Here is a 26,278-nt window from a genome sequence, read left to right as displayed (position 1 = left end):
CGCCGGGAGCGCGGCCGCCGCGGGCGAGCAGCGCAGGTGAGCGCCGGGACGGGGACGGGAGGAGCCGCTGGCGGCGGCGAGGAGCGGGGCTCGGCAGCAGCGGCCGCCGGGGCCGGCGCGCACCCCCCTGCCGCGGCACTGAGGGTCTCTGGCCGGGCACGGCCGGGGGCTCCGCGGCTGGCGGGGGCTCGCCCTGTTCTCCGCGTCTCGCTCCTGCGGGCGCGTCTGAGCCGTTTGTGGCAAATCCGAATCGCTTCTCGGGCTCCTTTAACAAACTGTGTTCTTAAGGAAAAAAAAAAAACCAAACCGCTTGCGCTGCAGGAAAACGGGGCGTTTGAAGACTTGAAAATCTGCGAGCTGGACGTAGATTTTTCGCTGCTTTGGGGGCGCGGGCAGCGGCACCCCGCTCGGTTCCCCGGCGGGCGGGCGGCAGCGGTCTGGCGCGTTTGGCCGGGAGGAGTTGGCCGGTGACCGCTGGTGTCACCTGCTGGGCAGCTCCGCGGGGCGGGGGGGGGGGGGTCTTGTCCCGTTGGGGTTGCTGCCTGGTCGTTACCCGGAAGGTTTGGCACTTGGCACCTTAAGAGTCATCCAGAGATGCGCGCGTGCTTGGCAACATCTGGCCGCGTAGCTGCTTTGGGGTTGCGGTGCCCGGGCTAGCTGCTGCCGGCGGTGTGTGATCATACTACAGGCTAGCTTTGGGTTGTGTGTTTTGGCAGGGCACGAGCATCTTTTAAGGGCTTTCCGAAGAGACTCTCTTAACGTCTAAGCGAGGTGTGCTGTATGTGCTCGAGATGGGAACCCGAAAGTAAAGAAAGCTGGATGTAGTGGTGGAGGGTCATTAGAAACGTATGGCTTTTTTTTTTTTTATCGGCAAGATGCACTTGGGTTTCTGGTGTTGTCCACTCATGGGAGCAGTTGAAAAAGACTAATTTCAGCAACTTCTTCAGCTCGAAGCTTTCGTTTATTGCAGCTTCCTCCAACTCCCAGGCTATGCCTGTGTTAGCAGTAATAGCAAGAGTGCAAAGATCCCGAATCACTTTGCCAGTGTTCAAGAATTGCAACATCCTTTGTGAGATACAGTTATGCACATGAGAAAACTGAAACACGGAGGAGTGAGTTGTTTGAAGTCACGCATCAAACAATTGCCAGGGTTGGGAATGGAACTTTGCAAGTTGTCAAGCTCTTGCTTTAACCACTAAACATGTTGTTTCTCACTAGATGTTTCCTCAGACAATACTGAAAGCATAGTTGTTTGACTGTGCGCTTGCCTAAAGGGCTGTTTGAAAGTTTCCACCAGAGCCAGGTCCTTGAGTCCTTCCGTCAGATGCTTTTCTTAATCGGTGGCGTTCCTCTGCCTCTCTCTAGTGATACTGGTTTACTTCCAGAATGAGGTATGGCTTTACATTTCCATTTTTCTTAAGTTGCTTTACCTGATCTCTGTCCCTCCCTCTGACTGTTACTTGGATCTAAGGTTCTGCGGAGCTTGAACGATGGTATATCACCCTGGTGCTCTTTCTCTAGTTGCTCTGGAGCTGAGAGCCCCATAGAACTGCAGCCTGTTTTTATCACTATGTGTACATTCTGCTTTCCTATCTCTTTCTTTGCTGACAACCCCTTTCATCATCGGCCCTGCACACAAACAAGGTTAGCTCCGGTTCAGATTACATTAGTGTAGTTCTGCTTCCCGTTACTTCTCGCTGTGAGCCTGTTTTATGGGGGTGTGCAAGTGTAAGGCAGGCATTGAGCAATATAAATGTTCAAAGTAAAGGAGCCTTTATTTGCTAATAGGAAGGGCACAAGCCAAGGGATTCTTTGAGTCCAGTGGTTGTTCAAAGCCTGATCCTTGTAGTCTCCTTGTAGCTAGAACACTTCCTTGGAAGGTGGAAAAATCCATCGTTCTCTGCTGACATCTCCATGCATGGAAGACACTGATTTTGGTACGTAAATGCTGGTTTATATCAGCCACTCTGGTAGGGAAGGGGATTCTCTGTAATGTTTTAGAGGCCTGAAGAGTTAGGTGAGTGCATTTTCACACCTTGCCCAGTTATCCTGGGCAGATTCCATTGTACATCTACAGTTTGTATAAGCAAAGTAGGAAGTAAAGGTGGTTAATCAGGGGCTTAGAAATCTCTAATAAAAGACGTTATTGAACCCATGAAACTATGTGTCTACTATATAGAGTTGGATGAACAACAAAATACTGTTGAAAGAACAAATGAATCGGTTCAGGGAATTGTGTGGCGGGATATGAGGGATCAATGTACAAAACATAAGTTGATCTTAGAGGTAGAAGTCTTATTATGGCAAACCAAATAAAGGACATTGGAATATTCTAAACTAGGATTTGAAGAAATGAACCCTGAAGATAAAAAAGCATTGATGTTAGGGGTTGTTCAGTACTTGAATGCTTCTCAACACCTTTTCAAGGAGTCCTAGTTTTTTCCTACCTAGTTCGTGGGCCAAGTCTTACACCTGTGTGTATATGTTGAAGGAGGAACCAGAGACAATTAGAGCTCTGAGACAACTCAGGTCTATACTGAAAGTACAACACTGTCCCAGGAACTCGAAGAGAGAGAGTGGCCAACAGCACAGCTGGGACACCGATTCGTATTTTACAGAATGCTTAATGGAAGTTGTAAAGGAAACACCTCTGTTGACATGAGAGCAGAATCTATCCTATTAATGCTACCTCAAAATGAATGATGTTCAAGAAGGCAGCAAAGCCGTTCTTTGGGAAAAAAAAGGCTGCTGCTAGCTGAATATCCAGGCTCAGAGTCACTTTTGGTGGCAGTCTGCAGGGGATGGCTGTGGTTTCTCAGTCCAGCTTGCTGTGGATCCTGTAGGCTGGCTAGAGCATTGAGTCTGATCTGCTGTGTTGGAGGTCCCTGCTCAGTTTGGGTGAACGGGGCAGCACAGCAGACACTTGCACCTCTGCAGGCCGGCAGTCCCTGAGGCTGTTTCTAGCACGTCTCACCAGCGTGCGTTCGTTTTTAGGTGAATAAGTAGCCAGGTTGTCGATACTGGTCAGAAGGCAGAGCTGCAAAGGCCAGTCTTACCGTGAGCTTCTGTTGGTTGCATCCGTGTCATGGGACTGGAGCCTGAATCAGGATTTTTTTACGTTATGCCACAAAGGAAGCAGATACAGCATGGTTTTTCTGTGTGATTAAGTTAAGTGGCTGGCACCTGGGCCTGAGTATCCAGCTAGCCCTGTAAGGGGAGGGTCCCCCTACAAAACTCCCACGTGCAGTCACGGTTTGACTTGTGTGTCTGTCTCAAGGCATGCTTACCTGCTACGGGAGTTTTCCCAGCCTGTTCTCGGAAGGGAATTTGTAGGTTAATTTTACAATCTATCAATGCTCAGATGACTTTCCCGCAGTGTACAGTGGACCTGTTTTACCCTGTGACCTCAAGCCTGAGCTTAAAACACCTTCAGAACACTCGCTGAGATGGGTCTGGGTCTGTGAAAGCTTTGGTTTGGTCCAGATCTGCCAAGCGTATCGACTGTGTGGTAAAGACATGTCAAGCACGTGTGTACATAAAAATTCCCGTGGTCTCATCCCCCAGCTAGCTCGATGCCTGCAATGAAAGTGACTTCCTGCTGCCTCCCACGCGACACGCATCACCTGTGAGCTCTGCACCACTCATTTCTTATAAACTTGAAAGGTATTTTTGTAGTCCTGGGGTTTAGTAATTTTGTAATCTGTTTGTGGGCGTTAGAGCTTCCGTGTCTGTCTAACGCTGCAGCCTCACAGAGGTTTGTGGAACGCTACTCCATGTGTGATCTTGTTAGCTTGCTGCTTTTTTTTTTTTTTACCTTTTTTTTTTCCTCTCAACAGCAGTTGTATGTTGTAAACACCAGAGCTGTGGTTGATAAACTTCAGAGAGGAGGTTTGTGTTAGTGTGTTTTATGTTGACTGCTGGCTTGTTAAATATTGGCTGGGTGGTTTCAAATGTGTCTGTTACACGCGCGTAAAGGCAAATTTATGCAGAAACTCTATTCCTCAGGGTGTGTGGACTCAAAACACATGCTGCCTTCTGTTACTGATGTTGTGGGGTTTTTATGTTCTGTCCTGGCAGGCTAGTGCATGGACTAGTCCCATGGGCATATCGGCTCTGCCTTGGTCATCTCTCCTCTTTGGGAAAGATAGACCTTTGTTACCTTCACGCGAACTAATGCAAGGAGAAGCCTGAAGGAGCTTAGATAAGACATTTCCTATCTGATGGGATGTGGCATCAGGTAGAAACGCTCAGCAGAAGGAAGTAGTTCAGCCATCATTGAGTCTTCCATCTCCATTGGTCAGCAGAGTCTCTTTTACTGCCATGGGGAAAGGCAGAAGTAGAAGGTGCCCTAGAAACTTGCCGGTTTTGTTGTTAATGAGCAGAACACGAGGCGAGCTTGTTTTGCTGTATTCGAACTTGTAAACCTTGCCTCCTCCCCCTTTTACTTCCCTCCCTCTTAAGGCACATGGGTGGCTTTGTGGTCTCTGTATCCGGTCTCTGGGTGATACAGCGTGTGCGCTGAGGAAGCAGGACAGATAAAGCATAGCTCGTATTTCTGGGAATCCTTGCCTCACTGCTGATGGGGAAGTGGTGTGCTCCCAGGCACTGGCAGATAAGATGCTGGGCTTCTTGTCATGCTGAAGCATAGGGCTGGCTCACGAGAAGCTGCCAGCAGGACTTCATGATTTGGGAGACCCAAATCTTCAGCACGTTGCTCAATTTCTTTCTAAGTTTGTACACTGTCTGACAGCTGCAAAACTATATTTTAAGTTGTGAATGGGCAAGTTTTGTACTGGTTTCATGGGCTTGAGGATAAGTGACACTGTTAGACTTGCTCAGGGCACGTGCAGGGCTGAATTTAGAACCAGCAGAGAGTCAGACTGGCAGGAGGCTGGGACCTTGGTTTCCACAGCAGCTACGAACCCACAGCTGTGTGAGCACCCTCCAGGCTGTGCTACTGGCATGTTTCTCTGCTGACCTGGTGGAAAAGCTCTCTGGTAAGAGGGAATTCAGGTGAGCTGGTTTCTCTGCTCAGGTGGTTGAAGGGAGTTAGAGCCACTGTCTCAGTCTCTTGCTAGGAGCTGATGCTAAAAGTTCTGAGCTCTTCCTGCACATGAGGACACCACACTCTGCAGCCTGTCATCTGTGGAGGAAACTGGAGTTTTATACTGCTGTAGTATGTTCTTGTGGGCACATGGATAGAGCATGAGGGTTTCTCTGACTTTTGTATTACGTGTCTTTAGGAAAGAAGCCATATGATGGGCTTCTGCTGAATGCTTTTTGTTTTAGCTGTTGGAGTGTGCACTTACCCTGTGTTTGAAAACAACAGTTTGTACCTGATGGCCTTCAGGTTCTTTTTCACTTCTTTGTGTTCTTTGGATGCACTGAGAAGAAATTGTAGAGCCCTGCCAAGTGAAAGGATGCAGATGGAAGTAACAAACCTGTTTAGATTGCCTCAGACTTGGATTTCATTTTTGCTGTACTTGTAGAGGGGGCATATACAGTGGAGTATTATTTGTGTGTATAAAAATGCATAAATACTCGGAACTGGCAACACCTCTTTCTCCCTCTTGCAGACTAGAACTGAGCTCTGGAAAAAAAGTGGAGCTTGGAGCATGTGGCCTGAGGATTGCCGTACAAAGCCGGGGTAGGGACTCATTGTTTCTGTTGGATACTTGGTTGTAGATGAGCTGTTGGGAGAAGTGCCTTCATTCTCAAGTGAAGATAATTCTTTAATTTATTTGCCAAATACCCATGTAGATGTTAATCCCAGTCTAGAAGAGATCAAGAAAGGTTTGCATTGAAATAGAAGCAAATTCTATAGCAAGAACGCCTCTGTGGCTTAAAGGCACTGAGCTGGAAATTTGACTAAGGTGCATATTTTCCTGAGCTATGAGGATATACTAACCTTCCTTTGTCTGGGTCCTTTTGCACATTAACTTTCTCAGAGCCCAGCACAGATCTGAGGAGATACTATGTAGTCAACAGCAACAGACTTATTTCCCTTTTCTTGCAGGTGGTAGCTAAGAAGTGAGCAGGATGCCCCCAGGCATTTACTGTCCTATGGAATTCTGGTCCAAGGGGGAAAACCAGAACATCCAGGTGGACTTTCTGCTGCCCACAGGCATATACTTAAACCTCTCTGTGTCCTGCAATGCCAGCTTGGGCACCATCAAGCAGGTAACAGCTTTGTTCTGCGGTCTTGTCTGCAATCTTCTGGAACAAGGAGTCTGTTCTTGGGGAGCACCTGGGGAAAACGTGTTGGGTCTTAACTCAGTGGAAGTTGGGTTTCTTCTGTGTTGCTCTGAGGCAGTTCCTTGTGACTCACTGTGAGAGCCCCTCTTTTGTGGCAGCCTCTGCAGTCCTCCAAACCCATGTCTAGCCACTGAGACTGCCGGGAACAGTGTGCTCGTGGTGGTGCCAGTGGTGTCAGGCTCAGTTCTCTGGGTGCTTGTCCAACCTTGGGATGACAACTAGAGTGAGGGCAGATTTGAGTTGGCCACATAGGGCTTGTGGACTGTGTTCCATTACTGCTCACCTGAGCCAACCAGTCACCACACTGGATTTTTCATTATGAAAGCTCTTGCGTATGCAGAGGCAAGTAAGAGAAGTCACCCCCAAATAGTCAATAGTGCTGGACTGACTCAAAGCGTTCAGGATGCCAGCCCAGTCTTCTCTTGCCTCCCAGAAACTGAATACTGAAAACTGGAAATGGGAATGATAGAGGGGATTTTTCTTAGTGCTTCGCTGGAGGAGTAAAATGCTGAAACCATGTGTAAATGAAAAGTAGCTGCTTCCATGTTTCCTGGGTCAGGAAGCAAGCGTAGGGAAGAGTGAAGGAAAACAGTGGAAAAGGTTTTCTCTGCAGCAGTAACCTGTCCTAGATGAGTCACAGATCACAAGGGACAGAAGCACGGTGCCAGATTATTCCAAGTTTTCTCATGCTGTGATTTTCAGGTAAAAAAAACCCAAACCCAGCAGAAAAAACAACCTGTAAGTAGAGCTGATTGGTTCCAGCTGTTAAGTTACAGGTCTGTGTTTTACAGCCAGTTGGCACGCTGGGTCAGACCAGAGGCCCGTCTGCATCCTGAGTTTTGTCTCCTGTGGCAGGCGCTTGGGATGAGAGTGAGGAAATGGAATATGAACAGTCAAGTGGAAGTGCTGTCCACTGGGAACAAAGGATCTTTGGGAACTGGATAGTGTTGAGAAGACTTCAGAAGAGTTCTTGGCTCTTGTAACAGATTTCATGTTACTGGAGGCAAGTTGCTTAACCCAATTTTGCTTCCAGTGGGAGTAATACCTCTGTTTGAGAAGGCTGGCGGTCAGCAGGTGCTGTGAGGTACTCAGGTGGGGGTTATTTAAATACTCAGCCTGAGGGATTTGCTTTGCCTGGAACAAATGGCAAGCACAAAAAAAGGAAGTCAGTTACAGGCCCTTGCAAATAAATCTACCCAGCAGTTCCGCACCAGTTGGAGACACCAGACTTGGCTGAAAAGCAGTGATCGGCGGTCCAGGAATGCTGCGAGAAGGCTTGGCCGTGCGTTCCCGTTGCCACATGGTGTCTCTGAGGATAGTGAGGTTGTGGGGAAGAGGAGGTTCTGGCAGCGCGGTGGTGGTTTCACCCTGCTGTTGGTCTGGCCCAGGTGGTGTGGAAGCACGCGCAGTATGAGCCGCTGTACCATATGCTCAGCGACCCGGAGGCCTATGTCTTCACGTGCATCAACCAGACAGCGGAACAGCAAGAGCTGGAGGACGAGCAACGGCGGCTTTGTGACATCCAGCCCTTCCTACCGGTACTGCGGCTCGTGGCTCGAGAAGGCGACCGAGTCAAGAAGGTTATTAACTCCCAGATCAGCCTGCTCATAGGAAAAGGTCAGTTCCCCCATCGTTGGTCTCACGGTGGCAGGGGTGTTGGCTGTAGGTGAAACTTGCTTCTGTCCCAGACAGCCTGGCTACGTATGGAATAGTGATGGAGTCCTGATGCAGATGATGCAATCAGCAAGTTTGGTCGGTGCTGGGTCTGGTAAGGGAACAGTGTGTGCAGACCTGAGAAGGGTGATCTTTGCTGCTGGCAGAGGGCTGTAGGAGTTGCGTCGGTGCAATTGTACGTAGTCAATAGGCGGTTCCTGGTAGCTTGGCTGACTCTTCTCCTTTTGGCCAAATATTAAGCATGTGTTTAGGAAGGCTGTTTTCACAGACACTTGATTATGGAAGGCTGATTTCCCCCGCTGGGTGCAGGTGCTTACTTTGTCTTTCTCTCTTACTCTCCACTTAGGTCTGCATGAGTTCGACTCTGTGCAGGATCCAGAGGTGAATGATTTCCGCACCAAAATGTGCCAGTTCTGCGAGGAGAGAGCAGCAAAGCGGCAGCAGCTCAGCTGGGCAGCTTGGATGGAGTACAGCTTTCCCTTGCAGCTGGAGCCCGTGGCCAGAGGCCTTGGGACTGGCCCTCTACATACCCCCACCAAGAACATTTTTGTCAACGTCAAGTTTCAGTCTGGCGGGGTAAAGCACAAACTTTTCTGTGACAATGTTTAACTGGTTTGGGCTTTGCCTTTGGGAACCTTTGGGCGTTTGGAGAAAGGATAATGTGTGCGTGGACAGTGTTTCCATGTGTTCATCTTCATTCTCCAGATTCCTTTGCCTGTGGAGATGGTTGGGAGGGAGACTCTGAGCCTCCAGCCAAGGGAGCTGTTCCCCTTCCTGAACACGTACTGAGTGTACTGGTTAGCTGGTAGCGGAGGTTGCTGCATGTACATGGGATGGAAAGCTTTTTGGTGTTGGGTAGGAGAGGAGCACAGAATCCAATACATGCCTTTACTTTTGAAGCCCAAGAGTCTGCTCAGCTCATGCTCAGCATACACTGCTTGCAGGCATCGGTCTGTGTTGGCCATGGGCCCCTGTTCTTGCCTGCTACCCTTGGTTAATGTTGGTTTTGCATGTTGTGCCTGGGCATGAAGCAGGAGCCACCTCATGGCAGAAAGGCCTTCCAGAGCAGTGTGTTTGAGCATGGTGACCCTAGCCACCCTCTGCCTTGCTGGTGGAATGACAGTGGGAAGGTTTTTAATGACTAGCAACCACACGAACTGGTGATTCTGCTTAAACTGGACTTGAAGTTCCTGATTTCCAGCCTTGCGCTTGCTCTGCTGAAACGTGCTCCTGCCCAGTTTGGCAAACGTCCCTACTTATTTGCTAATGTGTGTGGGGGGGTAATTCTGCCTTCCCTATCCTTCTCTTTATTGTCAGCAGCGGGAATGTCGTTACCTATCCGCTGAGCTACTGCTGCTCCTTGTGCTGATTTCAGCCCTTTGCTAGTATTTAACAGTGTGTGTTGTTGGGATTGCAGGAGAGCTTCACTTTCCAGATCTCTCCAAAGGAGTTCCCCATCACGTTAATGAGCTATGCTATCAAGAAGCAGGCTACTGTCTTCCGCCATGAGACAGTGGAGAACCCAGAGGACTACACCCTTCAGGTGAACGGGAAATGTGAATACCTCTATGGAAACTACCCCCTGTACCAGTTCCAGGTGAGCCTTGTGTCTTGCTTTATCAATCAGTCTGTTCCTGTATAGCCTTGCTGGGAGGGTGGATTGAGATGTGTTATCCTCCATTGAGGAGGCAGTCTGTTTACGGGAATGCAGCACATCAGTGGCAGGACCTGGATGCTACTTAGGGCAAGGGATACTTCTAGCAACCTAACAGATCCTTACAGTTTTGGGGGCTAGTGATCTTGGCCCGTGCCTGGGTACCAAGTGCTGTGTAAATGCATTTATAGTCTATGGTTCTGGAAATATCTGTTTGTTTACATGGTGGGCTGGAGGTTCTCTTCCTGAAATTTGGGCAAGTAATCCTGTATCCTGTGTTCTGGCAGGGCAAACTGCTGTTGGGAGTGCTCCATCCTTCTTGGTGTTTTCCCTTAATGCAGCTGTTTATGAAATGTCAGCTATAAAAGGCACTTCATATTCTCAATTTTGGCAACAGAAGTCCAGCGAGTTGCAGGTTTTGAAAGCAAGAGGAGATAAATTAAAACTGGATTTTGATTGTTGCTGTGTCCTTTCCTTACTCCTTCCACCTGTTTCTGCTTCAGTGAGTTCTGATTTGCTTGACTGCTCTTGCCTGCCTGGCTCCGTTCCACGGGCGCTGACTCCGTCCTCTCTTTGCAGTACATTCGCAGCTGCCTGCACCGAGGCCTGACGCCCCACCTGACCATGGTGCACTCCTCCACCATCATTGCTATGAGAGATGAGCAAACCAACTGTATCACCAACCCCCCGAAGATGGCTCCCAAGCCTCCCCCGCTCCCTAAGAAAAAGGTAAAAAGGGACAGTGACCCAGTGGGGTCACCCTCGACTCATCCATTGACGGAGAACTTGCCTGGGAACAGCAGCTGGTTGTCCCTGCCTCTCTGGGGATGGGTTCTTAGCCAGGGCCTGAGAGCTGGGGATTTCCTGTCAGCCTTCCAGCTCCTTCCACGGCTTCCCTGGTTGTCGCAGACTTTGTGCTGCCCAGCTGCGGTGCCATGCTCTTTTCTGTTGGAGCAAAAAGCATGTGATGAGAGATGAGTTCTGGCCCTGGCTTGAGAAGCTTGTTGCATCTCTTTCTGATTGGAACCCTTTTGTTTTTCTAGCCAAACTACAGTTCTCTCTGGTCCTTAGAGCAGTCTTTCTACATTGAGCTGGTGCAAGGCAGCAAGGTCAATGCAGATGAGAGAATGAAGGTAGGTACTGACTCACTTTGGGGTTTTGGTTTTGTGTTTTGGCTTTCCCAGTTGTGTCTGTCTTGTTTGTGTGGTGAGGAAAGCAGGGGCTGACAGCTTGATCTCACGTGGTCCTCCAAGACGCTTCATTCAGCCTTTGGGCAGTTTCTAAACTGCAGCACAACAGGAAGAGGAAGAGAACTTGCTAGCCAGCAGCCCAGCAGTGCCTTCTTAGAAACACTCCCTGCAGAAGTTTCTGAGTAGCAAACAGAGCTGCTGCCCTGCGGTCACATCGATGACAGTGACGTGGAGGGGCAGGGAAGTCTGCAAAAAGCAGATGAGGGGAAATTCAGCTCTGAGAAGAGACAACGATGGGAGAGGTGGTGACCGGTGAAGTTAAGACGGAAAGCGCGAGGCAGCGCAGCCCTGGGATTTGCAAGGTGTTTGCCATGAAGGGCGAGCAGGCGAACGAGGAGAGGAATGGCTGCCCTTTGGGAAAGGAAGGGAACAGGGCAAGAAGATGTGGCAGGTACAGGTGTTCTGCAGGGCAAGGCTTTATAAAGCAACAGACAGTGAGATAGTTATTTCTTCTGCCCGGTGCCCCGTCGTTTGCAGGGAGCTTCTCCTGGGGAGGACTCCTGTGATTCCGATTAGGCATCAATACCGTAACAGAGGGAAAGTCAGGGATGAGCCGTGCGGCGATCTGACAGGCTGCAAGAGGGGTGTAGATTTGCAGGCAAATGTGTGCTTGGAGGCAGCTCACCAAGGGCACTGCAGGCCTGTTTGGGGTTTTTGCCTGTGCCCTTCTCCTGCGCTGTTGATTTGCCTCCTCTTCGGCAGAAGCACTTGCCCAGCACTGGGAGGCTGCCCTGCTCTTTCAGAGTGACGGGTTTCTGAGCTTTTGCATCATCTCAGGGGGCAAGGTGTGATGAATATTTATGTTGCCTGGCATTATAGGATGAAAACTGTAACACTCTTACCAATGGATTACCCAAGCATTTTGCGATGATTAAGCAGGTCTTGCAAGTCCACGTGAAGTAAAAAGATAACAATGCCCTTACTGAAGCTGAGTAAATGGGAAGATTGAGGAACTTAATGTCTCAGTGAACTGGGAAAGAGATAGGAGTAGGGCATCCTGTTCAGGGGAGTGGATGCCCTGTCCAATTCCTCTTCTAATCCTGTGTCTTTGGCAAACAGGACAAGTCCCTGTGGATTCATGGAATTCTCTCTTTTCTACTTCCCTCAGCTGGTGGTACAAGCGGGCCTCTTTCATGGCAATGAGATGCTGTGCAAGACCGTGTCAAGCTCTGAAGTGAACGTATGCTCAGAGCCAGTGTGGAAGCAGAGGTTGGATTTTGATATTAACATCTGTGATCTTCCCCGTATGGCGCGGCTCTGCTTTGCCCTCTATGCTGTCGTCGAGAAGGCAAAGAAGGCACGTTCCACCAAGAAGAAGTCCAAGAAAGCTGTAAGTAGAGCCAGTGTGGGATTGAGCCAGGCTTGTCAGTGCTGGAGGGTGCAGGGCACCACGCTGGACCAAATGCTCTTTGCTTTCAGAAGACTTTATTAATAAAACAGCTTCCAGAATGATGGCCAGTAACTTTTTTAACAGGAACAGGAAGCTAAGGCATGGCTGCCTTTAGGAAGGGTTGTTTAAATGTAACTTCTTCTCCAGAAAGACCATTAAGAAACATGCCCAGCATCTGAATGTGCATAAAGAGGAATCATTTGTGTTAGTGTCTCTGTTTTGCTGTTCTGCAACTTCCTTGTTTTGTAGTTGAGGTTAAACCATCTTCTGTGTTGCATCTTTCTAGTAAAGTCTTTCATGCAAATTCCCATGGAGCAAATTGACAGCTAAGAAGGGAGAAGAAAACGAGGAATGTAAATGCTGGTTACAGTAAAGCTTTTAGGTGAGGTAAAATGAAATTGCAGAATCTTCAAGGTTACTGTTCAGATGCCGCAAACTGAGGATGGAATGTGTTAAATCACTTTGGAAGCTGTTGAGCTTCCGAATCAGAGATGTAGCGATTTTTCTCACTTTCCTCACCTCTATTCCAAAACTTCCAGTGCATTAATCATTCAGTAACTAAACGTAGACAGAAGTGCAGTCTGTAATTGAATTGCTGGTTTCCCAGTGTTGTAACTTAAGCATGATGCCTCTAGCTCTTTGCATGTGAAGAGTTTTCTTTATGAGCAACAAATGCATTTGTTCCTCTGCAAATTATTGTTTCTGCAGCCATAAAAACACTGTTACCATGCTTTAAAGAGAGGATTAGTCATGCCATCTTTACTGGAGTGCAGAGAAATGAGAGACTGATAAATGTGATGACAGAAGATTTTAGTCTCAGCCCTGCTAGCTCCTTTTCACTGCTGGGAGGTTCACTGAGCTTTGTTGTGTTGACATCAATAGGGTTCTCAGGGTTACAGTATGTTAATGTCTGGGGAGCAACAGGCAACCCACGAGTCCCGCTTATGTGGACCAGTTTCTGGGTTGTAGACTTCAGACTGGAAACATTTTGAGGCCAGGAGCAGGATCAACCCTTTTATTGTTGGATTTTTACTTAAGAATAGCAGAACTCCTGCTGGAGGCTTTTGTTGAACAGAATATGTGATTCATCCACAGGCTGTGTTTTTGTGGTCACACTGGAACAATTTTCAGTTTTGAAGCAGTCAGAAGGAAATTTTGTTATTCAGATTGACAAAACAAAACCAGCCTGGTTAGTTGAGTTGTTAAGAGGATCTTATTCATGGTTACCAGGGAAAGGTGGATGCATTCTGGTGAGCTCTTAATATATAATTACAGTATTTGCTGGAGCTGAACTCTGCAGGAATGGATTTTTCCACATGGTCAGCTGCAGCTCCTAGTGAGGTGCCCCGATCTGATTTAAAATGATTAGTAAGAGGAAGTTACAGTCGGAGTGCACCCTGTTTTTTTTGCTTTGATTAATAATCTTTTTGCTTGCTTTGCTTACAGTACTGAAAGGTTAATTACATGCATGCTGTTTGTCAGAGCAGATAGGTGGGACTAAATAATTTACTACCACAAAAACAGGCATGCTTGCAGCCTGACTGAGATGAGTCAGAGGGCTAATGTCACCCCGAGGGCTGGCTTTCAGTGTTTCTGTAAGTCATCCAGGAGATATTTCTGGCCTTACGACGCTGAATCGTTGCTTTGCTGGACTTTATCCACCAAAAATCTTGCCTTGCGTTTTGGCAGGCTGCGCGCTGCGGTTTGGTGTCATTTACTCCGTTAGAAAAGGTTATTGCCGGTGGTGCTGTGTTGTTTGGCTTTTCCCTATGATCTGGAAGCTGATGTCTCAAATGGGATTTTACTGAAGATGCTTAGTCTGATCAAATCAATTCAAAGGTTTGTGAGAGGCCACTTGATGCGTTTTGTCGCATTAAAGGAAAACGCTGACTTTGCTACTTCCACCAAGTCTTTTGGTGTACCTTCAGGGTAAACCTGGTGCATTCTCTAGAAGGTCTCAGTGGAACAAGATGATGTCATGCTGTGGTTCCTTCAAACATGACACTGTTTGTGGGTGCGTCTTCACTGGAATTTTGCCTCGCAGCCTCTTTGCAGGTCGGTTTCTGTGCTGGCGTGTGCTTAAGCCTTGGTGTTTTCTGAGCAGCCGAGTGAAATGCTGGTGTTGCTGAAACTGGTGTATGAAGTAAACTGTTCTGTTTGGGGAACCTGAAAATCTGAAGTCACTTGTGGAATACGTCTGTCTGCTCTGGTGCAGGGAACTGGGTCAGAGCAGGGAGACGGGTTCTCTTTCTTGGCCACGTCCCAGTTGCTTTACTTGCTGGAGTCTCCCACCTCCAAAATGAGACTGGTGTGTGTGACTGGGTTGGGCTTGTGGGTTTTATTTTGGGGGTGTGGAGGGAGATTGGCAGCATAAAGTTTGATTTCTATAGATAGTGGTTCTTATCGTACAAAGGAGCCAAGCCTTTTCTTCCCTTTGTCAGATCTATCCAGCATTCTTTGTCTGGCTTTCTGAAATCATGCAAACTTTTGTGTTCCCTGTTTCAAAATTTAGGTTCTTCTCCCTCCCCTCAAACTGTGAAATATGTGAAGTATATATGTCGTAGCTCCTTCACATATCATTGAGTGCAGACTTGCAAGGCCTTGCTAGAAACTTAGAGATTCTTCAGCCCATGCAAAATATTGGGTGATGACGTTTTAGATGTATTTGTGAGGAGCGTTTGGTGCCATTCAGCACTACACAAAAGACCCCAGCTTTTGGCAAATATCTGAATTTGATGCCATCTTGTACTCTGATTTTAGGAGAACTTACAAGGTAAGCAGACAGCCGTGGCTACCTGGGTTGTTGCCTATGTGCTCTTGAATTGGAAGTTACCTGCCTGTCACGTTCTGTGTAGCAGTGTGCAGACTTGGAAAAGATCAAGTATCTTCTTATTCCTGGCTATTGTGAGGGGTTTGCTTTGCGTGGAGTTGTCTGTTAGTTCTTCTCTTCCCTTCATGCAACTTTTGCAGTTACAGCACCCAAATGAGCTGCTTTCTTTGCTCTGCAGGATTGCCCAATCGCCTGGGTGAATGTCATGCTCTTTGACTATAAGGACCAGCTGAAAACAGGGGAGTGCTGCTTGCACATGTGGTCCTCCTTTCCAGGTATGTCAGGAGACAGAGCTACTGTCTTGTTTTGTGTCTTTAGTCTCCACCACAATGACAGGAGACGCCCTGCATTCTGCATTGCTGCCCAGTAGTTACAGGAGGGGCCATAACAGTTGAGACTAGCAGACCCAGTACGGTCACTGCTCTATATTGTGATGGCATCTAGAGCCCTGCCAAGCTGAAGATCTTGCTTTGCTTGACATTACACGTATGCCATAAGAGATTGCTGCTGTTCTAAGGGTGTCATGTGTACCTGCTTGTGAGAGTTCAGGAAAATGACGTGAGCTGCTCAGGGCCAGGCAATGTCCAGTGACAGAGCTGGAGGCCACCTGTGCTCTGCTTTCGGGATCAAAGCTTCAGAAGATTTGGGTTCATGAGTTTTTACATACTTTGCTTTTCAGATGAGAAAGGGGAACTTCTGAACCCCATGGGCACGGTACAATGCAACCCCAACACAGAAAGTGCAGCAGCCTTGGTCATCTCCTTCCCCACCGTTGCGTTGCATCCCGTGTATTATCCGTCATTTGAGCAGGTAGGGGACGTGGATGCTTTGTTGGGAGGCATCGAAATTCCCTCGGTTTGCTGGTGCAAGAGCATGCAGAGTCACTGTCTCTTGAGTGGCTATCGACAGGCACCGCGTACAAACGGACTGGATGAACAAATATTGTTAATTAGAGACTTTACTTTTTCTCTTAACTAATGGGCCTTTGAGTGAATACTTTTCCAAGCTGTGAATTCCTGTGAATTTCTGAGGTGCAGCTGCTCTCATAGATGAGCATTTTTTTTTTAAAAAAAAAGGGGTTTAACTTGAGCCACTTTTAAACTTCAGGCAGCGTTAGGCTCTGTAGGAAGGAAGAGGCATAAAAGGGGAAATGAGTGGAAGTAGACAGCTCCCTCCCTTTCAGCATGCAGTGAAGACATGCCGTGTGGTATGGGGATTTTCCATCTGTCACCGCAACTGGCCAAACACTTAAAATGGAAGGAGAAATGTGCCTGTTACAGGAAAGAGAGGAGATTTGCTCTGCCAGCAACATGCACACATGCTCCCCCATGGTGCATGCTCTGGCTCAGAAGCTTTAATGGATCGTGCCAGTGCGCAGGGTGGCTTGGGCAGTGCTGTCTGCTTGGCAAACGCGCACCAGTTCTAAGAATCTGGAAGGGCTCGTGTTAGTGTGGAGCTCGGTGACCCAGAGCCCCCGTTCACAAACTGTACGGGTGTGCAGGTGTGCCCTTTTTGGGGGGGAAGGACTCATCCCTTCGTTCTTATTGCTACCAGGGAAGGGGCTCTGTGGGCAGTTGGCTACATCTCTGAGCAGAGGGGTCCTGCTGAATACATTGCCTGCGCTGGGGCTGAGAGGTGTGATTCCCTTCTCCAGAGGTGGCAAGTGACTGATCTCTGGTGCAGCATAAAGGCCTAAGTGATGGTGAGCTAGAAGTACAGAGGAAATGAGGAGCCTTTCTCAGATTCTTTATTTGTGTCCCAGTTGCTGGAGTTGGGGAGAAATGGAGAACCACCCCGTGCTGCACCAGAAGATCCTGAGGAGGTGAGTCTTCTGGCATCAGTTTTTCAGCTGTGTGCAGCCTATGTGCAAGCCTGGTTTCATAGATCAAGCTATACGTTTCCAACTTACCCCCAACCAGCTTTTTTCACCGAACTGGGTCATGCCCCAGTCCTACTTGGTCTCTCTGGGCTGAGCAAGTCCTCTGGGTTGAGACTGAGCACTGTGTATGCTCTTTTGTGATTCCCATGAGCAGAAGCTTCAGCTGAAGGAGATACTGGAGCGGAGGAGCCACACCGAACTGTATGAGCATGAGAAAGACCTAGTGTGGAAGATGAGATATGATATCCGTGACCAGTACCCACAAGCTTTGGCAAAGCTGCTTATCATCACCAAATGGAACAAGCACGAAGATGTTGCCCAGGTGAGGATGCTGGGGTCGGCAGCCAGGGCTCTCTTTTCGATCCATCTCTTTTGGTGTCTACATTCCTGTGTTGTGTTTGGGAGCCCAGCTTAGCAGGGGACCTTTTGCAGTGCCCCAGTGCAGGTAGGTTTGGCATCACTGAGGAAGGGTTTCTGTTCTCAGCCTGGCACTGCGAACGTATGCTGAGTGGTACCCAGCTGAGTGGAGGTTTGGCTCTTCTGGGCTCCATTTGGCTCTCTGCGCTGTCCCAGACTTGTTACCAACCAACAAGGTCTTGCTTATTCCATTTAGAAACTGGAGGCAAGAAAAAACCTGTTTAATTCGTGGCAGAAATAGGGCCTGGTTTGGATATTCTTAACTGACAGTGAGAGACCAGCACAAGCTACCCCCGGGGGTCAGTGAATCTCTTTCACTGAGAATGTGAGACATCAGTTAGGGATGGCATCCTGCTCATCCCTCGTTACTTCAAGAGCTTTGAAAGGACCTTCTAAAGGTCCCTTTCTAGTCTACATTGTTATGCTGTGGGAAAGGGCTCTTCCCAAAGAGCTTATTCCTCTAATTGTGCTACAGCAAAAGTAACCCTGCTGCGGGCTTGGATGTTTGTTCCTGTCAGCCTTGCTAGAAGGCTCAGACTGGTGGTTTTTGACCTGATGTCTGCAAACTCGTTCTGAGGCATCTATAAATAGTGACCACCCCCACAAAGAAGCTGCTCTTCCATCAGTAGAATTTTAGATTTATATCGATTGTCATAAAAACCTTGTTCCTTTTTTTTTTTTTTTTTTTTCCCTTACAGATGATTTCTCTGCTTCAGACCTGGCCAGAGTTGCCTGTCCTGAATGCCTTGGAGCTGCTGGATTTTAGCTTTCCTGACCGTTACGTTGGTTCCTTTGCTATCAACTCATTAAAGAAGCTGACGTAAGTGTTATCCACAAGGGATATGCAAGGCCCCTTTCTATTTATGTTTAGGGCTGGTGAGAGGGACTGCGAACAAGGCTGACAGTCTTGTCTTGACAGTTTTTTTGCAAGTGCACTTGTTGCAGTAAAGATAAGGTTGTCTTTTGTTTTTCCTTTCTGTCCAAAGAGATCACGAATTGTTCCAATACCTGCTACAGCTTGTCCAGGTGCTGAAGTACGAATCCTACTTAGACTGTGAATTAACCAAGTTCCTGCTGGACAGGGCGTTATCCAACCGCAAGATCGGCCACTTCCTCTTTTGGCATCTGAGGTAAAGAGCAAATGTTCTAGGTGTTTTCTCAGGAATCAAGTGAAACCAGCACTTGCTGGTTTCCTCATTGCTCCATGAAGTGAGACAGCAAGCATGTCTGGATGCCAGGGTGTTTATTTAAAGGCTACGGGCAGTCCTTTAGCTAGTGTCTTTCATCAAAGCATTGGTGGGGTTTCCTTGCTGTGACTACCAAAACCCAGGAACTGCTGCTTTTTGCTTTGAGCTACTTAATAAGGATTATTCCAGGAGGAATAATCAACCTTATTGCTTGTTATTTTGCTTTGTGGTGGTGGTTTTTGGATTAAGTTCTGTTTTCAGAATTTGTGTACATGTACAAAAGTGTCTGTGACTTGAAATTTACCTTGGATAGCCATGGCCCCCTGCCAGTTCTGACCCATAGGCTCTGAACTGTCCTTGCTCCTTAAGTAATGCTTCCAAAGGAGGGGTTAGCAATTTAGTCATCCAGAAAGATTTCTCGTCACTTCAAGCAATCGTTTTTCTACATCATCTTCTGGGGTGGATTTGTGTTTTTTTCCCTCCCTAGTACACAGAATCTAAACAGCAGCTAATATTCTGCACCCTCTTCTCCTCCTCTCCTCTCCCCCCATCCTTGTGCTGGCATGAATGGGAGAACTAGTCACTCACTGCAGTGAGTCACAACTTCTTTAACCTCCCTTCTTCCCCAGATCAGAAATGCATGTTCCTGCAGTTGCCTTGAGGTTTGGCCTGATCCTGGAAGCATACTGCAGAGGCAGCACCCACCATATGAAAGTTTTGATGAAACAGGTAAAAACTGCTTTTAGCTACAAGGTTGACTTCCCTCTTGCTTGGAGCTGGTTCTCAGCTGTTAGCTTTTCCCACTTGATGTTATCAGTAATACCAAAAAAAGCCTTTTAACTGCTATATTGGTTTTGGCACATCCTATTAAAAGCCTAGAGTTGCCCATCACATGAGACTTTGCTCATCTCTTACTCACCCACACACGTCCCAAACTACACTATGTGTCTAGAATGGTTTGAAATGGTCAGAGACTGCTGCTGCTATTAGGTGAGTTGAATGAGTTACTGTTTAGTAGGAGCTGAGCACAACAGGCCGTCTGATTGGGAGCAGTGCACTCTTGCCTTCAGTTGCTGTGTGGAGTTACCCTGCTCTTTACCCATTCTCCAAAACTTCTCTATTATTTATCAGCGATCACTGTACCTAATTCGGAAGCGGGGGGGCTCATGGATGCATGAAGTCGTATCTAAGATGTGCTGCTCCTGCTTTCAAGCCTGAGTGGCACTTTTCCGTAACCAAAAGCATGGAAGGGCAGGGGCTATAGGTCTCATCCTCACTTTTTTAGCCAGCACACCCCACTTCTTCCTTCGGTGTGTTATTCCTGATGCAGTCGTCACCTTGCAATGCATTTGTGCCCAGCAGAATATCCATAATTGATTACGGATCTCCCTCAAGCAGATCCTACAAAACTTGTTTTGTTGCAATGTGTGAAATTGCTACAAGTTGAAGAGAGACACATCCAAGGTTTACATTTCACAGGAGACTTCAGTAGTTGTTAAACTTTCTCCGCAATTTCCTATTTGTTAATTGTGTTCCATCCCTCCCTTTTTCCAGGGAGAAGCACTCAACAAGATGAAAACTCTGAATGACATTGTTAAAATGAGTTCTCAGAAGGCCACCAAGCCTCAAACCAAGGAGGTGATGCATGTGTGCATGAAGCAGGAAACTTATCTCGAAGCACTTTCCCACCTCCAGTCCCCCCTGAACCCCAACATTATCCTCACTGAAGTTTGGTAAGGAAGACAGCTGCATCTCTTAATTTGGGCCGCAGGCTTTGTTCAACAGTAGAGCCAGGCTTCTGGTTACCCCAAGGTCCTGTTTTGTCATGGAAGCCCCCAGTCCTTTAGTGTTTGTGAATGCTATTGAATGCAAATTTAGATAGATAAAATCATAGAGATTTTATGAGAATGCAAGTTTAGATATCCACTTTTTTAATAGATGGAAACTCTGATGGTTATGTTTTTGTTTCCTCTAGTGTGGATCAGTGCACCTTTATGGACTCCAAAATGAAACCTCTATGGATTGTGTTTAATAATGAAGAGACAGGTGGAGGTGGAGTGGGTATTATTTTTAAAAATGGAGACGGTAAGTCTTCAAAGAATATATTTTCACAGGTGTAATAGTCTCAAATATTTACTGTGATGAGCGGGCCTAAATATGGACCATTAAGATGTTGTGTAAATGAGGACCAAAAATGCATTTGAGTTTTTGGACAGTAATCTGGAGGTATAATAAACTCTCCTCTACACTTCATTAAGATTTTAGCACGGTAGTAGCTGGATACCCTTGCACAGTAAAGAGAAAGCTGATGTGAGGTCTGAAAGCTAGAGCAGTCCAAGCTTCCATAGGGTTGGAGCAACTGCTGCTCACTGTTGTGTCCAGACAGATGTTTTCTAAAGTGCTGCGTTGACTGCTACGGGAAGAGCTTTGGCAAAGTGAAGTAGCATATGCCTCCATTAGGATAATCATATTTGAGTTAAGGGATCTGATATGTTGGCCTCATGGTATTACTGCACTAGTAAACTTTGCTCTGTGCTGGTGTCCTTTACTAGCTAGACCTAGCAAGTGACAAACTTGGCAAAGGCCCCTCTAGCAGCCTGCTTCAGGGGCAGAACGAGTGCCACTTGCAAGAGCACTAGAGGAATGGAGAATGGGAGATACTTAGGACCCTCTTTTCCTTTGTAACGCTGCACAGACCTTCGTCAGGACATGCTGACTCTGCAGATGATCCAGTTGATGGACATCCTGTGGAAGCAGGAGGGCCTGGACCTGAGGTGAGTAATGTGCACACGGTTGTCCTACTGCAATGATAAATCATGTGTGGTGAGGCTGTTTTGTCTGCAAGCTTATTTTGTCCCCGACAGCAGCTAGCTAGTTTTTGTGGTACTGAGGAGTAGAAATGCAGAGTAGGGATGGAGTAGATAAAACAGACAAGGGAAAGCTTAGAAGTCAGCACAACCCAATTCTGGGCAAGATTTCAGTGGAAGGGTTTCTTTCATCTCTGCAGGATGACCCCTTATGGCTGCCTCTCCACAGGAGACAAGACTGGACTGATAGAAGTAGTCATGCATTCAGACACCATTGCCAACATCCAGCTGAACAAGAGCAACATGGTGGCCACTGCAGCTTTCAACAAGGATGCACTGCTGAACTGGCTAAAATCCAAGAACCCAGGGTAAGTGGGCTTACCTTTTACTCAGTGCTGCTTTACTGCATCCACCTAGAGATGTTTCTTCTGCTTTGCTCAATTTTTTTCCTTCAGTTGTGCTTATTTCCAAGCTGTCCCACAGTATCTATGGCTGCCTCACTGCTTGGCACACTGGAAAGCATCGTGTGGATCTGTGTAGGTCTTGGGCAGAAATGGAGGCATCTGGGATACTGTTTGCAAGTATTTTTGATCTTTGACAGCTTAAGGTGGTGCTGTCCAAAGGCTGGATCCAAACCTTGATCCTCCCATTGGTCCTGTTAGTTTCTCCAGAGATAGTCAGTGTTGTGGCAGCTGGAAAAGGGGCAGAAGGAGTAATGCCAAAACTGGGAGGTGAAAAAAGCAAGCAGCACAAAAGCTGGGTAGCTTGGGGTTTTATTGGATACAGAAAGAGACAGCAGTAATATATCAGTGCTACTCTGATGTAGCAAGGCACCAACAGGAATCGTTCCAGGAGCCCACTTCATCTTTGGAGAACTAGAAATGAGTTAATTTAGCTGAGGTTAAACCATTTTTGTTGAGATTGTGGACACAACCTTAGCCAGATCTCTCCAATTACAGACAGCTGTTACTGCAGCTAGTTTTTGTAAAGCATAGATTGGAAGTACTGTCTCTGGAGAACACTAGAGAAATTCAAACGTGATTCCCTTACCTTCTCCTGCTCGTTTGCATAGGGGAAGCTACAAAATCAACTTTTGCAGTGGTGTAGTACTGTGTTCAATGTAAAATTCTCTTTCAATCTTTTTTTTACCCTCTTCAGCGATGCATTAGAACAAGCTATAGAGGAATTCACTCTTTCCTGTGCTGGGTACTGCGTGGCAACATATGTGCTGGGGATAGGTGACCGGCACAGTGATAACATCATGATCCGGGAAACTGGACAGGTATGGGGATTCACTGCTGCTGTTGGAGTACTGGAAGAGGGGCATGAATGCTACTTAGCAATGGACAGATACATCCCAGTGCAATCCTACTGCTAAGGAGCGTACCTCACCTTCCAGCTGGGAGGCAGACTGGACAAATATTCTCAATAGCTTCTATCATTCAGAGGGTAAATACAGTTTTATAGTTTGAATTACAATTCTGTAAGCATCTCTGCCATCAGCTGCCGCTGTTAGTACCCATTTTGAAATTACAGTGGAGCAATTCATACTGCTCAGACCTAAAATTGTCTGCAGATGCAAACTCAAGCACTGAGCTTATCAGTCTGAAGACTTACTTGGCTTCAGCAGGGTCACAAATTGCTTGTAGTTGCTAGGTAAGATCCTCAGTTACTTACCCAAGCTGATATATTTATAGTCTTCTTCCTAGAAAAAAAAATGTTGTGTGGGGGTTGTTTTGTTGTTGTTTTTTTGGTTTGGTGTTTTTTTTTCTTTTAAATGAATGCAAGTGATCAACATGGTTTTAATTTCACACTGATACCTGTATTGATTCCTTTACTTGTCTATTCTACAAGAATAGATTACCAGAGATTATATCCTCGGGTAAACTTTGGAAGAGAAAGGGCAAAACTAGGAAAAAGAAGATCCCTTTAGTAACAGGACACATACATCAGTAATATGTGGTAAAGGGGGAAGTCTAAGCTATCTTGTTTAATTGTGAATTCTACGAAGCCTAAAACAAGCCTGTGCTAGATGGTGCAAGGTGAGTCTTCTGCAGGTTCAGTGAAGTGAGCTAGTTAGTTAATATTTGAAAGTAAGAAATTGGCTGCTGCTGTTTTGAGACTTGTGTCTAGTAGGTACGTCCAGCTGCATGGCTGCACTGTTTCTGTGTGGCATGCCACTCTTCTGCATCTTCTTCCCCTAAATCAAGCAGTCATGGTCAAAGAAACCTAAGAGTGACTTTGTTTCGGGGTCACAGCAGGGACAGAGACACCGTTTTGTTTGCTGACAAGACACTTAACCTCCCTCCCTGGGCTGTGACTAGCAGCAGCCCTTATTATCTCGGACTGCATCTTCCTCCCATTAAAAAATGCTTAGAAAACTGTTTTTGCAGAGCAGAGGCCACTCAGTTACTTGTCCACGTGGGGGAGCTGATGCCCTGCAGTGGGCAGCCTGGGGTTTGTATGCCAGGGGCTTGCAGCAGCTCGTAGTGGGCAAGGTTGTGCATGGAATCCTCCTTCCCATCACAGCACTAGTGCTGCAACGACTTCACTGTGCTTGGTATCAAAAAAGGAAAAAAAAAGAGGGGCAAAAAAAAAAGCCTTAGCTGAGCAAGGAACACTTTGTAGTGAGTTCAGAACAGGACAGCAGCACCCTGTGGGACTGCAGCCTGCACTGGTAGGGCGTCCGTTCCAGTTCTCTTTCTACTTCTACTAGTGGCGGGCTAAGGTTTTTGTAAAACTAGAAGTTTCTTCAGATATACCAAATATTGAAGAGGTAAAGTATCTTTTCTGTCCTATCCAACATCTAATTCCCCTAGAGAATATCTAGGCAAGTAAATACTGCCTCTTTTCCCAAAGGAGTACCATGGGGGAGGTAATTTTTTTGTGGTCGTCAGTATCTTTTGAATACAGTAACTGTGAAGAGAACTCAGTGCTGATCAGCTACAATAGATACTATTCTGAAAACAATTTATTTTTTCTTCCTTATTTTCAGTTGTTCCATATTGATTTTGGTCACTTTTTGGGGAACTTCAAGACTAAATTTGGTATTAATAGAGAACGAGTTCCTTTCATCCTCACCTACGACTTTGTGCATGTCATCCAGCAAGGAAAAACTAACAACAATGAGAAGTTTGAAAGGTAAGTGTTAGCAGTTAATCTGGACTTAAGCTTTTTAAGCTCTGAATTTTCAGAAGTTATTTCCACCAATGATACATAGCCTACAGTTGTCCATGCACATGAAAGCAAATAAATGATTATCTACCTGTTAGAGAAAGAGCAAGAGCTTGGTAGTCATCAATGCAGACAGCAGAGTTCAGACTAATACCCAGTCTTGCTTTACAAAATGATACAGCTTCATTGCTTTGCCTCATCTCCCTTTCTGAACAGATTCAGGGGTTACTGTGAAAAAGCCTATATGATTCTGAGGCGCCATGGTCTTCTCTTCCTGCACCTGTTTGCACTGATGAAAGCTGCTGGCCTGCCAGAACTCAGCTGCTCTAAAGATATTCAGTATCTGAAGGTAAGAGCAGCAGAGCCCAGATACGGTTAAAACCAAATACCTGATCTTGTAGCTCAGTGAGGGAGGAGTTCAGTGTGGAAGGGCATCTTCTTTGAGGCAAAAGAGGTCCAAAAGTCATGAATAGACATCCAACGTTCACGTGGAGGACATCAGAAATGCCAGATACTGGTGCTCAGGAAATAACTTCAGTTATTCTTCAGCACAAAGGCAGTACGTACCTTGCAGAACCAGCTTGCAGGGAAGGAGACAGGGCTCTTGTTGGTTGTGTATCGTTTGCTGTTCCCAGCTTGCCTCACGTTCTAACAGCCTAGCCCTGGCCAACTGAGAGACAGTAGCTTTGTACAGGAGCAGTAAAACCCCTAGTTTTCCTATGCCCAACGTAAGACTAGGATGCATGTATTTAATCAGAATGAAAAAAACCTCGTGCCACTACAGCAACTATTAAAAACTTAAAAAATTAGAATTAATGACTACTTCTTTCCTGCTTAGTGCTCCTGTGAGTAAACATCTTGAGCAGTCAATTGTTCAGTTGCACTTTCGGTGAGGCTATACTGATTTCTGCCTCTTACCTTCAGGATTCCCTAGCTCTTGGGAAAACAGATGAGGAGGCACTGAAGCACTTCAGACTAAAGTTTAATGAAGCCCTGCGAGAAAGCTGGAAAACCAAAGTGAACTGGCTGGCACACAACGTATCCAAAGATAACAGACAGTAGAGCAACATCAGCCTGCACACTTGCTCCGAGAGACCGTAATACCTGCACTGAGTCCAGCAATTGTAGATAGGTTTTTAAAGACTGATGAATGTTGCCATGTTGAAGATCCCTACCTGTGTTCCCGGAGATCAGACGTTTCTGCACGACTGAAGAATTGTTGGACTGTCATCAGCCATGTAATCGTGTCCGCTGTAGATCTCTGGGGGACAAGGGAGAGACATGAGGCAATAAAATTACTGCATACAGTGAAAGGTAGGTAGATGTACTGTACCCTTAAGAACTTGTTAAGCTTCAAATCCATCTTCTAATAGAAGAGTTCAAGCAGTTGTAACATCCTTCCAGTGTGTTGATGTGTATGTTTCTGTTTTCTTGAAAAATTAGCTGAACACTGAGAACCTGCTATCCCTGTAGCTCTTATGGTATAGCCCATCTTCCAGGTTCCCACCGTTTCAGCTCAGAGGCATTAACGTCACCACGCGATTGCTCCTCCCTACCCTGTCTCAGTGTACACCAAGGTAGGTCAGCTTAAATCACCTCTGAAGCGGACTTGGACAAATTGTTTTACTCTGTATTGTGACAGAGTAAAAAATACCCACGCTGTCGTCTTACTTTCTCTCTGCTACAGAGGCCAAAGTGTTCTTAAACTGAACTGGAACCCATCTATTGCTGTCAAATACCGATGCCACAAGAACAGGCTTG

The 26,278-nt window shown here is 46.8% G+C and overlaps 1 protein-coding gene across 11 annotated transcripts; it reads left to right on the top strand.

Moving 5' to 3' along the window:
* On the top strand, nt 1–26,273 carry PIK3CD (phosphatidylinositol-4,5-bisphosphate 3-kinase catalytic subunit delta). 11 transcript variants are annotated; one of them, XM_086625836.1, is made up of 25 exons: nt 539–1,937; nt 3,565–3,663; nt 5,577–5,647; nt 6,017–6,180; nt 7,644–7,872; nt 8,276–8,505; nt 9,347–9,526; nt 10,163–10,312; nt 10,627–10,716; nt 11,942–12,163; nt 15,232–15,328; nt 15,733–15,863; nt 16,816–16,875; nt 17,087–17,254; nt 18,048–18,169; nt 18,336–18,479; nt 19,166–19,265; nt 20,091–20,269; nt 20,512–20,621; nt 21,232–21,310; nt 21,544–21,711; nt 22,502–22,625; nt 24,339–24,484; nt 24,734–24,866; nt 25,442–26,273. In XM_086625836.1, exons 4-25 carry the CDS (start codon nt 6,040–6,042, stop codon nt 25,577–25,579), a joined length of 3,141 nt encoding a protein of 1,046 aa, XP_086481962.1. In that variant the 5' UTR covers nt 539–1,937; nt 3,565–3,663; nt 5,577–5,647; nt 6,017–6,039; the 3' UTR covers nt 25,580–26,273. The 11 variants fall into 11 exon arrangements, with proteins under 11 accessions (XP_086481965.1, XP_086481966.1, XP_086481962.1 ...); XM_086625839.1 differs by lacking the exons at nt 539–1,937; nt 3,565–3,663 and adding an exon at nt 1–36; XM_086625837.1 differs by lacking the exon at nt 539–1,937 and having other exon boundaries at nt 2,304–3,663.
* The last annotated feature ends 5 nt before the right edge of the window (nt 26,274–26,278 follow it).

Source organism: Tauraco erythrolophus, chromosome 23 (assembly GCF_009769465.1).
Source record: "Tauraco erythrolophus isolate bTauEry1 chromosome 23, bTauEry1.pri, whole genome shotgun sequence".
NCBI classification, from domain to species: domain Eukaryota; kingdom Metazoa; phylum Chordata; class Aves; order Musophagiformes; family Musophagidae; genus Tauraco; species Tauraco erythrolophus.
This window is presented reverse-complemented; position numbering and strand designations above follow the sequence as displayed.

Excerpts from the sequence above, each read along its gene's own strand:
- PIK3CD (XM_086625839.1), top strand. The coding sequence starts at position 6,040 with ATGCCCCCAGGCATTTACTGTCCTATGGAATTCTGGTCCAAGGGGGAA. Across the intron at positions 10,717-11,941 it reads ATGCAGATGAGAGAATGAAG|CTGGTGGTACAAGCGGGCCT; the intron begins GTAGGTACTGAC and ends TACTTCCCTCAG. Across the intron at positions 19,266-20,090 it reads TGAAAGTTTTGATGAAACAG|GGAGAAGCACTCAACAAGAT; the intron begins GTAAAAACTGCT and ends CCCTTTTTCCAG.